Source organism: Belonocnema kinseyi, chromosome 2, assembly GCF_010883055.1.
Source record: "Belonocnema kinseyi isolate 2016_QV_RU_SX_M_011 chromosome 2, B_treatae_v1, whole genome shotgun sequence".
Taxonomy (NCBI): domain Eukaryota; kingdom Metazoa; phylum Arthropoda; class Insecta; order Hymenoptera; family Cynipidae; genus Belonocnema; species Belonocnema kinseyi.
The window spans coordinates 115,170,530-115,185,906 of NC_046658.1; the positions used below are offsets into that span (position 1 = coordinate 115,170,530).

Genomic DNA, 15,377 nt, shown 5'->3' on the forward strand with positions numbered 1-15,377 from the left:
TAGTATAATTTTTGACAAAAAAAAGAACCATTAACAACAAATTTCATTGTAGGCGTCGCGACTGGAAAGAATAAGTATGCACACATATTCATATACACACATACACACATATACATATATATATATATATATAAACATGTATATATATATATAGACATAAACATACACATATAAATCCCCTCTTGTGTGTTTATTTTAGGCCTATATCTTTGAATTTACAATAAAAAGCAAATGACTATATTTTATTTACTCTTTGATAAAATGTAGTAACATAGGTCAATCGAATTTTCTCGAACCAAGGAATCTTTTTATTCTAGCAGCAACTTTGAATTATGTTAAAGAAAAAACTTTTACTGTGAATAACCACATTTTTAAATATTCTACATTTCCATAGCTTTCTTACTCTTCAATCAAATGTATCAATATTGTAAGTCAATCGATTCCTCTCGAACAAAGACATCTTTTCTATTCTCGTATCAACTTTAAATTATGAGAATGAGCAAACTTTTACCATAAAAATCGATTTTTCATATAATATAAATGACCATAATTTCCTTACTTTGTAATAAAATGTAGTTATATAATATGTAAATCGATTCGTCTTGAACCAAGAAATATTTTTATTCTTGCATCAACTCTGAATTATGTATGTACACAAATTATACATTTATAAATTGAAGAACGTTTGTTTAAATGAATTAGGAAAATATCGAAAATGTTACCATTGGAAAGCTTCCTGTATGAGGAAGTAACCCATATGTGATAAAATCATTTCTCTTGTGCTTCACAATATTGCTCAAAGTAATTAATTTTAATGAAATTCAGAACATGGCAATACTTGCTTGTTTGGATCCTATCACTATTTTGCAAGCGATCAATTTAGTTTCGTGAGAATCCTTGTCTTGTCTTCGACAATGCTTGCGAGGCGCTAGTTTACTAACAGAGAATGTGACAAAGGAACTGTTGACTCTATCTACTTGTACATATATGCCTATACATATTCATTGTACAATCTATATGTGTGATCAATGTATTGAAACTGTTACTTTGCTTGAAAGGTACAAGGCCATCACGAAGCCATTGGAATATGGGGTGAAGAGAACACCACGTAGGATGATCGGATGGGTAGCTCTTGTTTGGTGCATGGCTGGCTGTATCAGTTTAGTACCTCTGTTGATATTAGGCAATGAGCATTTTTCCACCAAAACTGGCGCAACCCTTTGTGCTGTTTGCGAAAACAGGTGGTACCAATTTTACGCCACAATGTGCAGCTTTTATATACCGACGGCCGTCATGATCTATGTAAGTGAAATTATTTTTACTGTTTAAAATATAATACTACTGTGTAGAACTATGGGTTTGTTCACTATGAATATATTTCAGGGGGTGCGCTCGAATTGAGCCAGCGGTCTGTGGTTGACTTGAGATTTAGGGATCTCCTTTTATTTTTTGCTCGAATTGAGTCAAAAACGGACCTGTCTCCTGTTTACTTGTATGTAAATGGATTTTCGAATGTTCCTGCATATCATTTCTAATCCATAAACAACTATTTACCACATAGGAGAAGCACAAGATAAAGTTTACATCGATTTTAGTTGAAAGATTCGCTGCAGCAGAAATTAACCTTATCGAATAAACTTTACGCGAAACTGAGATAATTTCGTGTTTTTAAACTGGTTCGGAAAAATTTTTCAGTGGAACACCGTTGTCTGCTATGTAGTCGACAGAAGTTCGAAGAAAATGGAACTATGAATGACATAGATCTAGAAGTTAGGAAAATTTTTTTAAATATTTGAAATATTACAATTTCATTTGAAAAATAATGTTAAAAATAATAATGAATAAAAATGAATAAAAATAATGAAAAAAAAAATGTTAGCTATTTCGGATGAATGAAAATATATTTTTCTTGATTGAAAATAAAGCATTTGACAATGTCGCCAGTTGTAAGATAGAAATTTCCATCTACTGATTTTATTCATGAAACTATTTTTTAAACTATATTTGGATGATGTTTTTATATTGGGATTTATTTTTAATTATTAATATTTGAACTCAATTTTACAATAAAATAAATTAAGGATGGAATTTACTTTTCGTATTATATGTAAATCCTATTAGTGCTTTAACCTTAAAATTAATTCGATTCCTATATTTCGTTTTTCTAGGTAAACAATATAGCCTTGTCAAGTTCTTTTTCAAAAGGTCAATTTTCAAATAGTAATTAAGTAAGAGGAAGATTTGTTTTTGTAGGTCTTACAGAAAATAATCTTACTTTTATTTACATTGACGGTTGAAGAAAGGATTGATTTGATTCTTATCAAATCTACTTATTAATAATTAAGTAAGTGAAAAGTTGGTTTAAATCTAGTTCCCTGATTTATAGCTCGAATTCAATCATAGTTTGCCGTTTTCTTATTTCTGCTAAGAAACGTAGCAGACGACAGCTTTTATTACATCGTATGATAAATTGTCGACAAATAGCATGTAAACTTTAACAGCTGAATATTTTACATGTAACAAAACTTAAGTTTAGTTTTTTCTGTGCAATGATGATCATTTGTTTTTACAAATTTAAAAAATAATTTTTTATAAATTTGAAGATCTTCTCGTAGAATAAATATAGGAAGTCGCAGTTTAAAAAAATAGGTTGTCAACTCTTTTTCAACTTTTCAGTCAGGTCCAGAAAATAATCAAATAATTTCCTCATAAATAATTGTTTCAACAATTTATTATCATCTGTAACAATATTCTCTCAAAATAATTTTAGAATCATGCAGTTTTTTTGTTAAATTTTTGAATTTTTGTCCACTTTCCATTCAGAGTGTAGTAATAATGATTTATAGTTAAGAAAAATGATTGTTTAAACCATGTCATTATTATTTTTGATAATATTATTTATAATTAATACCAAAAACATGTGATTTTTTCTAAATTTTAAATTTTTATCTAGTTTTCAATTAAAGTGTGGTAAAAATTAATAAAAATTAACAAAAATGATTATTTAAACAACTTATTTTTTCTCGGATTTTCTCTTAGAATAAATGTTAATCGATTAAATTCAATCGAAGTAATTGTTTAAACAATTTGTTATCATCTATATTAATATTTTTGCAAAATAATGCTAGAATGCTGCAGTTTTTTTTTGTTGAAATTTTCCACTATATGTCCATTTTTCATCGAGTGTGATAATAAAGATTGGGAAAAATGATTTTTTAATCAATGTAATTATTAATTTTAATAATATTCTTTTTGAATAATGCTAAAAAGTTGTAATTTTTCTTCAATTTTTATCGAGTTTTCACTTAAAGTGTGGTAATAATTAATAAAATTCAAAAAAATACTTGTGTAAGCAATTTATTATTTTCCTAGGGATTTTCTGTTGGAAAAGATTTAGAAAGTCACGGTTTTTTCGAATTTTCAACTTTTCATTTAGATCAATGCAATAATAAATTAGATTTAAGAGAAATAATTACTTTAACAATTTATTATCGTCTATAATAATATTCTCTCAAAAGCAAGCTATAAGGTTGCAGCTTTTTTTTAATTGTTCACTTTTTGTTAACTTCTTACTTCGAACTTAGAGCACGGTAAAAGTTAATAAAATTGAATTAAAATAATTTTTTTAATAAATATTTATTATTTATCACTATCTTCTGTTTGATAATGTCTCGAAAGATAGGGGTTTTCCTGAAATTCTTTACTTTGCTTTGCCTTTTGTTCATAAACTAATAATTACTAAACAGTATAACAAAACTTCTTTATATGAATAAATATTATTATTTATTGTTTGTTTGAAACTAAAAAGTCAAGTAAAATTGCAAAATATTAGAAAAACCCGCAAGTCACGATAACATTACTAGAGAAGGTACATATTTATGAGCCATAATTATAGATTAAAATATTTATATTGTAGGAAAATTTAAAAGATTCCCAGATTTTTGTTACTTATTTCAATAGTTTAAAGAGATTTTAAAGATTTTGAAATATTCTAGTGTATTTTAAGATTCCAAAGCATTTTCAAGAGATTTAAACAATCTTAAGGGATTCGCAAAAGCTTTTAATTAAAAATTTTATAAGAAATCTTGAAAAATTGATATCAATAATTTGAAGGGATTCTAAAGCATTTTAAATATTTTAAGATACAGAAATGTGCAGAATTTTCGAAGACATAGAACGGTTTTATAGGACCTGTAAGGTTTTGAGATATTTTAAAAGATTTCACGGGATTTTATGAGGTTCCCGAAAATTTGAATGATTACAAGGGTTTTTTAATGCTATCAATGTAGTTGAAAATATTTTCCAGGATATTGGGAAATATCACCACATTTTATAGAATTGCACACGATTTAATCATATTCATTTAACGGGATTTAATAATATTTTAGTGATTTCTTTTGGTGAAAGATTTTAGTAGTTTTTAAATTAGTTTTTCGAATTCTCCCTGAATTCTTTGAAATTCCTTGGCAATATAAGAGCTGTACACATTTTCAAGAAATTTCAAACGATTTTAAAGGATTTTATATATTCAAGGATATTTTTAAAGATTACAAAGGTATTTTGAATTGAATTATGTAATTTAATGGGATCTTCGAACGATCCTCAAAAAGTTTCAAAAGATTTAATAAAGTATCAGAGGATTTGAAATATTGTAGGAAGTTTTAAACGACTGCCTAATTTTTTAAATTTATTTCAACAGTTTCAAGTGATTTCAAACGCTTCGAAATATGTTAAAAAATGTTGAACAATTTATTCTTAATTCTTTTGAATTCTAATTTCAATAAATTCTACGAAGGTAGATTTAGAATTCAGTTTGATTTTTTATAAATTTTTACCTTTTCGGTACAAAATTAGCAGATTTTCAAAGATTAGCTTTTTTTGTCCACAATTCTATTTAATTCACAGGCTTTTTTTGAACTTTTAATGTTTTTATATAATTGCTCCTAAATTCTTTTAATCTCACCTAGAATTCTTTGAAATTTTAAACAAATTATATTATTATTTCAAATTTACTCAATATAATGAAGTTTTTCCATACTTTTACATACTTTTACTTAAAAGTTTTTAAATTCACCTCGAATTTTCATTAATTTTATCTCATTCTTCTCGTTTACCTTAAATTCCTCTACGTTCGGTATAACTTTACGGACAACAGTAGAATTTTAAAAATTTTAAAAATGTTTTCCAATTAATTTTATTTAACTTGAATTGTTTGAAAGTCTTATAATTGCATCCTGAATTTTTTACCCTTTGAGCGCGAAAAAAGTACCCTATGATCGAGACAAACAGTACTCTTTGGTCCCTATATTTTGTCGCATAGGGACTATGAGGCCTAATATATTTATTATAGATGCATTTATTTTTTCATGTTAAAATTGAAGGGTTTAATTTCGGAGGAACTAAATGGACAAGTGCTAACTCGTTAAGAAATGATGAAAAGTTGCTAGAGTTGAGTACGTTGATGTTCGCAACACAATTTATATGAAATTTTGAAGCTTCCAAAGTGCGTAATGCGCGTTAGCACCTTTTCATTTGGTCTCTCCGAGATGAAACGTTTTTATTTGGACACGTCTATTTGTGCTCATTTTATGGCAACCTGTCTTCCTCATAGGTATCAAATAAATTTGTTTCCTCGTAGAAGGGAGGCTTTTTCTGTAGGAAATAAAAAATGGACACTTTAATATTTTTTAAACTTACGTTTGGCAAAAGTCTGTCCAGGAGGTCAATCAATGTATCTTGAGAACGCGAACAAATAAACCATCTACATTCTTTTTGTATTTCAACATTAATAGTATGATAATAAAATAAACAATATAATGTGAAGAATTATAAATACTTATTGTTAGGACATAAAAGGACATGTTAGTTTCTCCAAAAGGTCATTCGATGCGTTTTGAAGATGTGTCCTGATGTTTCATATATATTACTGTGGTATTCCTAATACCAACAAAGTTTTTCTGATATAAAAAGAATAAACGAATTTTGTTTGAAATTGTCACCGTCACAAATCATCTACTATGAGGAAGCGAAAAAGGAAAAAAAATCATGTTTTTTTATGAAACGATTATTGTTCTTTTTGGTGTCGATTTTTTATTGATAAAAAGTATTCTTAAAGTTAATACTAATACCAATATATATCATCGGAAAACTAGGTTTCAATACAGAAATTCTTGTACAACATAAATCGTCAATAATAGAAATATATTAGATAAAATAATAATTTCTGACTTTTTAAGACAGCTTCTTTTACATAGTTCTCTATCATCGAAAAATATTTATGATTAGTTGTTTTCCTAATTCACTTATAAATTATAGTCTGATTGGATGGTTGTTTATGGGAAAAATATTTGCCAATTTTGTACCGCCCTACCTGCACCCATAGGAATTTTATTTGAATTTATCATCTTCTCAGAATTAGGCAATTACTAACCTAGTGATATGTTCAAGTAATAAGATTACAAATTCGGCTGTTCTCGAGAAAATGGCTTTTAAACAATCCATGTACGTTACGTGGACCTCGATGTGTGAGTATGTCATTTCCTGTTTAGATCAGGCGGTAGTGCTTCGAGTTTGTAACCAGAAAGTTGGGGTTTGATTCCTACTGCTGCACTTTTTTGATACATTTTATTTAATGCAATTCAACATTAAATTTATTTAAATCAATCTAAGATATTTTTCTTAAATATTTTGTCTCCATTAACTTTATTTTCATTTTTCTGTAGAAAAAATCCATTGGGGGCTTTTAACTTAATTGTCAGACAATCCCCTAGGCTTTTAAGTCAATATTTTCAAGTGATCTTTTCATAAATATATCCGAATACATTTAATTTTTAATCTTGAAACATAAAGAAAAGCACTAGTGAATCTTTGGAAATTTACAATTTAACGTTATAATTTAAAGTAATTTTAAAATAGTTATAAAAAAAATATATTATAAATATTAATACATTTTTATGAGAACTTGGATTACATTTGTTTGCTTCAGTGCAAAAATATACAGTCAAGAGTAAATTAATTACATTGATCATTTCAGCTTATCGTGCAATTAACTTATAGTATTAGAATTAATAAACTATTAAAAGTTATTGTCACGTATTATTTATAGTAGATAAAAGTTTAATAATTTTGCTTAATTTTTTGGCCAGTGGCTAAAATGACGAATAATTTTTATTTTTACATTGGTCTTACGAAATATTTTCTGAAGTAGGTGGTAAAAATCTTAAAAAGAAAATATTCTATGTTTTTAAATTAAAAATGGTTCAGAAGTATTTGTTAATTCTTAATTAACTTTTAAAAACTTAGAATTAGTAATAATATATGAATATTAAAAGCTGTTTAAATGCATAAGTAAAGAAACATATCAGAATTTTAAAAACAGTTCTTAAATAGGAGTTTTACAAAATCTTGAAAAGTTATCATATTTCATTGATGAATATATTTAATTCACACAGTACTGAATTGAATGTTTTAATCTGAGCCTTTGATTCAAGTGAATTTACGATCTGATTTAATAACGTTAGTTATACGTAACCGGATTTCAATAAATCAATAGGGAAGATTAAATTTCGCAACAGTGTATTCATTTGGTTTTAAAGTGCATAAATGTTTAAGTAAGAGTGCAAATATTTAAAGCTGTTTCTGTAAAGGGCAAATGTGAATTTGTTAGAATGATTTTCACCTCAAAATTGATTTCATTGCCCTTTTTCTTCTGATTATATATTCATTGGAATCAAAGCATTTCAGAAACCTATTATGAAAATTTCATTCTATTTTTCCTCTAGAATAGAAATCATTATTTAAAAGAAGTAGAAAAGCATTCTTCGAAAATTGTTTTCAATCTCATTTTAATATTTAATTTTCGTTAAATTTGATTTTATTATATTCGTAAGAAACCTTCAAGAAGAAACAATTTTTTCGATTTTGTTTCGGTCTAATATCTATTATTAATTTTATTGTATTTATATTATTGCAATAAAAAATAGTTTTATGTTAAAGTAAAAATACAAATTTTACGTTTAACTTGACTAATTATATGCTACAGTGGTAGCTGTTAAAATGTGAGACAGATTTTCACTGGAATTTTTGCAGTTTTGAATTAAAAACTTGAAAAAATTTTAATTTAAAATTTATTTTACTATTGTTATCTTAGTAAGTTCTTCAGGTAATTAAAATTTCAGGTTTCATTATTTAATCAGAACCCAGGCGAAATTGTTTACAAAAAACTGAATTTGCGAATTTGCAATGACTGTTGTTGATGAATGAATGCCTGACTGTTTTTTAAATTCTAAATTATATCCCTAACCTCAGTGACCCAGACTTTGTAAATTACATTTTCTATCGATACTCAACCACTTCTTATAATAATCTTGTAGGGCATTCAAATTCAACATTTTTCTTCTCTTCACTTTTTTTCATATCGTGCGTCTTTTAGCTTAAAAGGTTCATTTTCGTGTTTTTTTTGGAATTTTGTAAATGCTATAACTCTGGTAATTTTTATTTTTGTGGCAAAAGTAATTTGGATTAATTGTTCATCTTTTTGAATACTATGAATACCTGTGCAGAAAATTTCAAAATATTTAAAAAAAGAGGTTCCAAAAATATTCAAAATGTGCTCACTTTTAAAATTTTCATCCAAAATTGTTGACTAACGAACTTGGCATTTAGCTTAGGACACTTAAAAAGTGTACCAAAGGTCAATCTGAAAGATAAATTTTTTCAAAAGTATCCTGCACACAGTCAGATATTGGTAGATACATACATGCACACATGCATAAAAACAGGTCCATTCGTAAAAACCTGTTTTTCGGATTCAGGGGTTTGATAATAACTGAGGGTGGGGGTCAAATTTTACATAAATCTAATACCTTCTCTGATGAGAATGTAAAAATGAATTAATTTGCATTGAATAATTTTTCATAGTTCCCTTTTTGGGTTTAATCGTAAAAAATAGCATTAAAAACATTTAAAAAATTTAATTTTTTGAAACTTCTTGCACGAGACGAAAAAGAAACGGAAAGACAAGAACTGTGCTGAGAGTGTGCCAACGCAGCTAATAGATTAAAAAAAAATGTTAATGATGTTTTTCACGATTAAAACACAAACTACGCATTCTATCAAACAGTAATTCATAACAATTTTACAGATCTTTTTCAAAAGCACAATTAGTTTTCTACTTATATTTTACCGTATTTTACATAGTTTCACCGAAAAATGTAATTTTTCGATTTTTCATTATTTTGTAAGGTTCCAAAATCTTAATTTCGGATTTTTGAAGAAAATTAAAAAAGTTGTTATGATAATCTTGTAGGCCATTAAAAAAAAACATTTTTCTTTTCTGTGACTTTTTTTCATATCGTGCTTCATTTGACTTAAAATGTTCATTTTCGCGTGACAGATAGACAGACAGACATACAGACAGATATGCAGACAGGCAGGCAGGCATACATACATACATACATACATACATACATACATACATACATACATACATATACACAGTATATACAGACATATTCGTAAAAACCTGTTTTTTCGGATTAAGGGGGTATCAAAACGTGGACACTCTGATGAGAATGTAAAAAGAACAAAAAACTAAAACGATTTTTACAGAAATGTACAAATAAATGCAATCAATTAGGACCAAAAGTAAAGGATGGTACAACTTTTTTCTATTATTCGGACGTATTTTGTACTCTTTTTGTATATTGCCGTATTTTATTGTGGGACTTTATAGGTTTTGCATCCAAAAATTTGTTCTTTTTCGATCACGGATGACAAATATTGAGAATACTGCAATAGTATGATTTTAAATAGAATTGAAGTAAAATATGCTTAATATTTTTTATCCTAGGTAAAAAAAAACTTTTTGACTGAAAATTAAATTGAACAATGCAGAAAAAATTAAACATTGTTTTGAAGATTTAAAAAATCGAACTTACGGAGATAAAATTTTTTTATGTGAAGTTATAAAAACTGAAGTTTAAATTGAAACACTCAAAGTGGAATACTTTTAAATTCGAAACTTTTTCAATTAAGCATAAAAACTTTTTAAATTCAAAAGTTTAATTATTTACGTTTATGAAATGGAAGCTTTCAACAATTTTTTATTAAAAATGTTGTTATTAAAAGCCGTCAACAGCAAAACTTTTAATATTGATCTTTTATAGGTTGTATAGTTCAAAGATTTACAAAACATAAAAATCCACGCTAAAATTTGCATTGCCATAAATTGGGAAATGAATCAAAATATGTGTCAACTTTTAAATGATACCACTTTTATTAATTTTTATCTAGGAACATAATTTTTTTATAAATGAAAATATGTTTTAACTCTTTTTAAGTATTCTCTTAAATTTTTGTTTAAAAAAATTAACTTAAACATTTTCTAGAAATCATGAAAATGTTGCTATCCTCTTGGAACTCGAATTTTTCCTACATTTTTTTCAGAATACTGCAAGAATAACAAAATTGCCTTATAATATTCTACAATTTTAAAATTTTTTAAAAATAGTTACACATATATTTTTTGTTTGATTATTAAAAAAGAAATTTATTTTCTCTAAAAATTTTGATAAAGAATATTTGTTATTTTAAAACGTCTTCTAAATTTCTTGTTTAAAATCTTCAAAAATCTGCATTTTTTTTTAATGTTTCCAAATATTTTTAAGTTTATACTATTTTGAAATCTTTTCAAAACTTCTAAATAAATTCTAAACTTCTTTAAAATTGTTTCAAAATATTAATTTTTCTATTGTCATTTATTAATACAAATTTATTTTTTATTTTAATCTTTTTAATTATCCTCTTCACATTAATTTATCAAAAACAAAAATTTTAAAACTTTTGGATTTTTGATAAGTTTGATATTAGTTTAAAGAGAACAACTCATGATCCGATACGGAACTCAAGTTAGGTGCATTTCTAACAATTGATAAAATTTATTTAAATCCATCGCTTTCATTATTAATGCAACAATAATGGCTGTGTCATTGAATGCTAATTTATTGCAAAATAATCTTATACAGAATTCAAAGAAAGTTTTTCTGTTTTTCATTAAAATGCATCTCTAATATAAAACAACGTTTATAAGATTCTAAACGTTTCAAAATTTTGACTTGTCTTGCAAATTTATTTTTGTGAAAGTAGATTTTCTTTAACGCTGAAATGTTATCAGTAATAAATTGTCCGGAATTTTAACTAAAAAGAACAAAAAAATGTAGAGGAAATTTAATGCAACAATATTTAAATTATTTTTAATTAAATCGTGCTAAGTACGGACAAATATATTCTTCTAGACTAAAAGAATTTTCATCTTGATTACTGGGTGGGAGGTACCTTTGGGATAATACGTGGCGAGCGTAATTTAAGTTCCACTGTGCTAAAATGAATGAACTTAAAATTTCGTTTCTGGAAATTAATGCTGTTTACAAATTATTTGCATTTACTATAGTTCTTGCTAAAATATTGTACTAGAGTCCTGTCGACTTCATTTAATTTTTACATAAATCTGTTTAAATATCTAGTTTGAATATTTTTTTGGAATGTTTGAGAAAAAAAATTACTTGTTTTTTTACATTGCCATATGACTCTTTCCTACATTTTTACCATTGTCTTATATTAAGTTTTTTATTGCTAGACTTTGAGATTCATAAAATTTCTTGAAAATTAAGTATCTTTCTTATAAAATCAATTGCTTGCCTGCTATTTCTTATAAATTAACAAAGGGCATGAACCACATGGTTGCATTTTTAACGAAAAAAGATCGATTTTCTACACAAAATGTAATAATTGACATTTTTAACAAGCAAATAAAGAATTTTTGCTTTCAATATGAAACGTAAATATTTAACCGAATAGTTAAATTTTTGACCAAGGAAAATAAGTTTCTTCCGGAAAAAACTAATTTTTAACAATACATAAATTTTCAACCACATAGATGAATTTTCAACCAAAAAGATTAATTTTCGTTCAGAAAAGACGATCGAATGTTAGCCTAAATTTTATTTGACTAATTTTTAGCTTATATTTTGTAGTTGTTAAACTTGTTTAACTAGATAGTTAAATTTTAAACTAAGAACATCAAATTTAAAAAATACATGTTTTATGAAAATTGCAATGATGAATAATTCAACAAAAAAGATTTTAACTTAAAATAAAAAACAATTGAATTTAACCAAAAAGGAAACATTTTAAACAAAATAATCAAATCCTGAGATAAGCAGATTCATTTTCAATCAGAGAATTTAATTATTAGATAGAAGATTCATTTTCCACCATAAAAGATGAATTTTCGACAAAATACATACATTTTTAAGCAAATATCTTTAAGCAAAAAGATTAATTTTCTTATAAAAAAGAAAATTAGATGTTAGTCCAAATACTACTTGAATAATTTTTAGTTTATATTCTTTTATATTACTATTTTCAACTAAATAGCCAAATAATTAAATCCTCAAATGACAGATGAATTTTCAATCCAACCAGGTTTTTTCATTCTTTCTCAAAAATTTTAAACTTACAGAGAAAGAGACATATTTTCAAGCCAACAATACAAATATTTCAACAAAAGAAATTTGATATTGAAAAAAGAAATAAAATGCAATTGATATGATAAACTTCTGGAATTTTGAACAAAATAATCAAATTTTTAATCAATTAATAAAGTTTTTTACTAAATCATACAAATTTTTACCAAAAAAGATGAATTCTTTTCCCAAGATTTAAAAGTAGACATTTCATCCGAAAGTAATGAAATGTCATAAAAAAGTATATTTTTTTATTGCGTTCGATTAATTCAGTTATCATTTAAGCGAACTACAAGAAAAAAAGAGGTTAATAGAAAAAAGACTGAAACCTGCGATAAAAAATAATACATTTTTAAAATGAATAGACTACAAAATAATCTTTTAAATAAACACAAAAGATTCTTTTCAATACTTTTAAAATATTAGGTTAGTAAACTGGATTAAGAAAATGTTAATTCTCAATTACACACTTTTCGAATTCAGATTATTTAATTTGAGAGACTATTTTTATTTTTTTTAGAATTCTATTGAGTCCAAAGCCTCTTATTATACTATTTTTATATATTACATTTGTATATATTATACAAATAAGAATAAGCAAAATATAAATATTTAATTGAATAAAGAAATATGTGAAAAATGAATATTTTTAATCAATTTGAAATTATTTATTGAAATAAAAAACTAGAAAAAATGCAAGTAGCAGGAATTGATCCCAGACTTTCCGATTACAAAATCGGGGTGCTACTATCTGATCGCAGCGTTAGTTTCAAGACTCTTGCATCGCAGTCCATGTAAGATTCGTAGATTTTTTAAAAGTTGTTTTTTTTCAAAACTGGCTGAAAAGAGCATATTATTTCCGTCGTATATTATAAGAATAATTTATTAGTGGGGGGGGGGGGGGGGGGGGGGGGTATGCATCAAAACATAATTTATTTAAGTGTTACATTTATTATTGTAAATTAATGTTATTAGGTATACTACATGATTTTTCGGGCAGCTCGCAAGATAGTTTTAGAAGAAAGAAGAGCGCAGAGTCACTTGGAGGTGCATATTTACTTGGATATAGAACCGTCTCAGCATCTTTCAGTACCAGTGATAAATCGTCAATTAAATTCGGATGTACAAACCACGCAAACTGATTCCCCTGGGAAACAGCATAGAAGTTCAAGTGCTTCCACCACGGTAAGCGATACTGAATCATTATAATAATCTATAATACACTTACCGCAAAAAAAAACAATAGGAAAACTAACACTCACTTTCCTCTAAGTAGCGAAGACCGCGGCTAGATGCAACCCCGGTAAGTTGCAAAACTTCTTCCTTAAAGTATCACAGTAGACTCTAGAATTACTGTAGGCTTTGCATTTTAACACAAATTGAATTAGGCTTTAAATTATAATGCAAATGGATCTACCACGCAGGAATATTATTTTACATAGCGCTTAATTAAAAATTATGATAAAAATAAACAAACCTTATCATCGTGTTTTCCTGCCTCGTCTTTATTTATGTTGTGTGATTACTGACCGTTGCATCAAAGTAAATTTAAAATTTTTAAATTCAAAGAACTTTTTCAACTGTTCTACCATTTGTGACGCAACATTAACACAGAAGGAAATTAATAGAAAATACAAGGGTAGAAACTCGTAAGCAATGGATGGCGGACAGGGTTTAAAGCACGGTATGGACGCACGAGCCAAGGGTTCAATTCTCCTTGGTAAAGTCAATTTTCACTGATCCTAAAACTGACTTTCTGCTTCATTGTATATATTTTTTTTGTTTATTTACTTTTTTCAGCCTCTACCAATTTTCAAAACCAATAAATATTTATGATAATATAACCCCATGCAAGTGCAATAAGGATTTTGAGGAATATTTGTGAAGGGTTTTAATTGCTTAAAGAATTTTGTTTATTTAAACCGTTTGTATTCAATAGAATATCGCGAATTGAGGGTATGCTATGGATGCTATTGTCTATTTAATGGACTTAGAGACTGTTTATTTTTATTTAAGTTGTTTTTTCATTGTTTAAATAATATATTTATGTTTAAATCGACCTTTTAACCCCTCCTTGTCTGTAACACATGTATAGGCAAAAGAAGTCGTACCACTTTTGCATCATGACACATATGTGGAAATCTCCAAACAAAATTATTTAACGTGATACGATTTGATATTCTTAGGTACATTACAGTTTTTTGGATCGCTGAATTCAAATCTGATGTTGAATTTTCAAAATTCAGAATGTCGAAGCAAAATTCAAAATTCAAAACGGCAGATCTAGTATGGTGGACATAAATGATTGAAATGTCAAAATAGCACATCCAATATGGCAAACTCGAATTGTTGAAAATTTTTGGACCTGGATAAAATTGATGATGACGAGGTTTTTTGGGTCGCTGAATTTAAATATGTTCTTATTTTTCAAATTCAAAATGGCGGATCCGACATAGGAGACATACATTATTTAATCAGTTTGTAACTTGTTTAAGTTGGTAATAATAGGGTTTTTTGGGTCGTTGATTTCAAATTTGATGTTCGATGTTTGAAATTCAAAATAGCGGACGATAGATATTCGTGAATCATTTTACTCTTACATGATGCTTAGAAATATGAAAATTTTTTATTGAAAAACTATGCGCTTTTCGGAAAATTTGTCAAGAATAAAAAGTTTTTGTAATCAGCCGAGGAATACTCCTGAATTTTTCCGGAGCGTTTTGAGCAAAATTATGAATTTTGCAAAAATTATTCATATGCAAAATCCAAAATTTTGCTCAAAACGCTTCGAAAAAATTCAGGCGTATTCCTTGGCTGATTACAAGAATTTTTTATTCTTGATGATTTTTCCGA

The 15,377-nt window shown here is 26.8% G+C and overlaps 1 protein-coding gene across 1 annotated transcript in view; it reads left to right on the forward strand.

Annotated features, from left to right (window-relative positions):
- The window catches only part of LOC117182951 (5-hydroxytryptamine receptor 1-like), a 68,137-nt gene that overhangs the window by 39,516 nt on the left and 13,244 nt on the right, over window positions 1-15,377 (forward strand). The window contains exons 3-5 of the mRNA XM_033376069.1: window positions 1,059-1,302; window positions 13,500-13,709; window positions 13,801-13,827. Coding sequence (XP_033231960.1) covers window positions 1,059-1,302; window positions 13,500-13,709; window positions 13,801-13,827 — 481 coding nt within the window. The remainder of the gene's footprint in view (window positions 1-1,058; window positions 1,303-13,499; window positions 13,710-13,800; window positions 13,828-15,377) is intronic.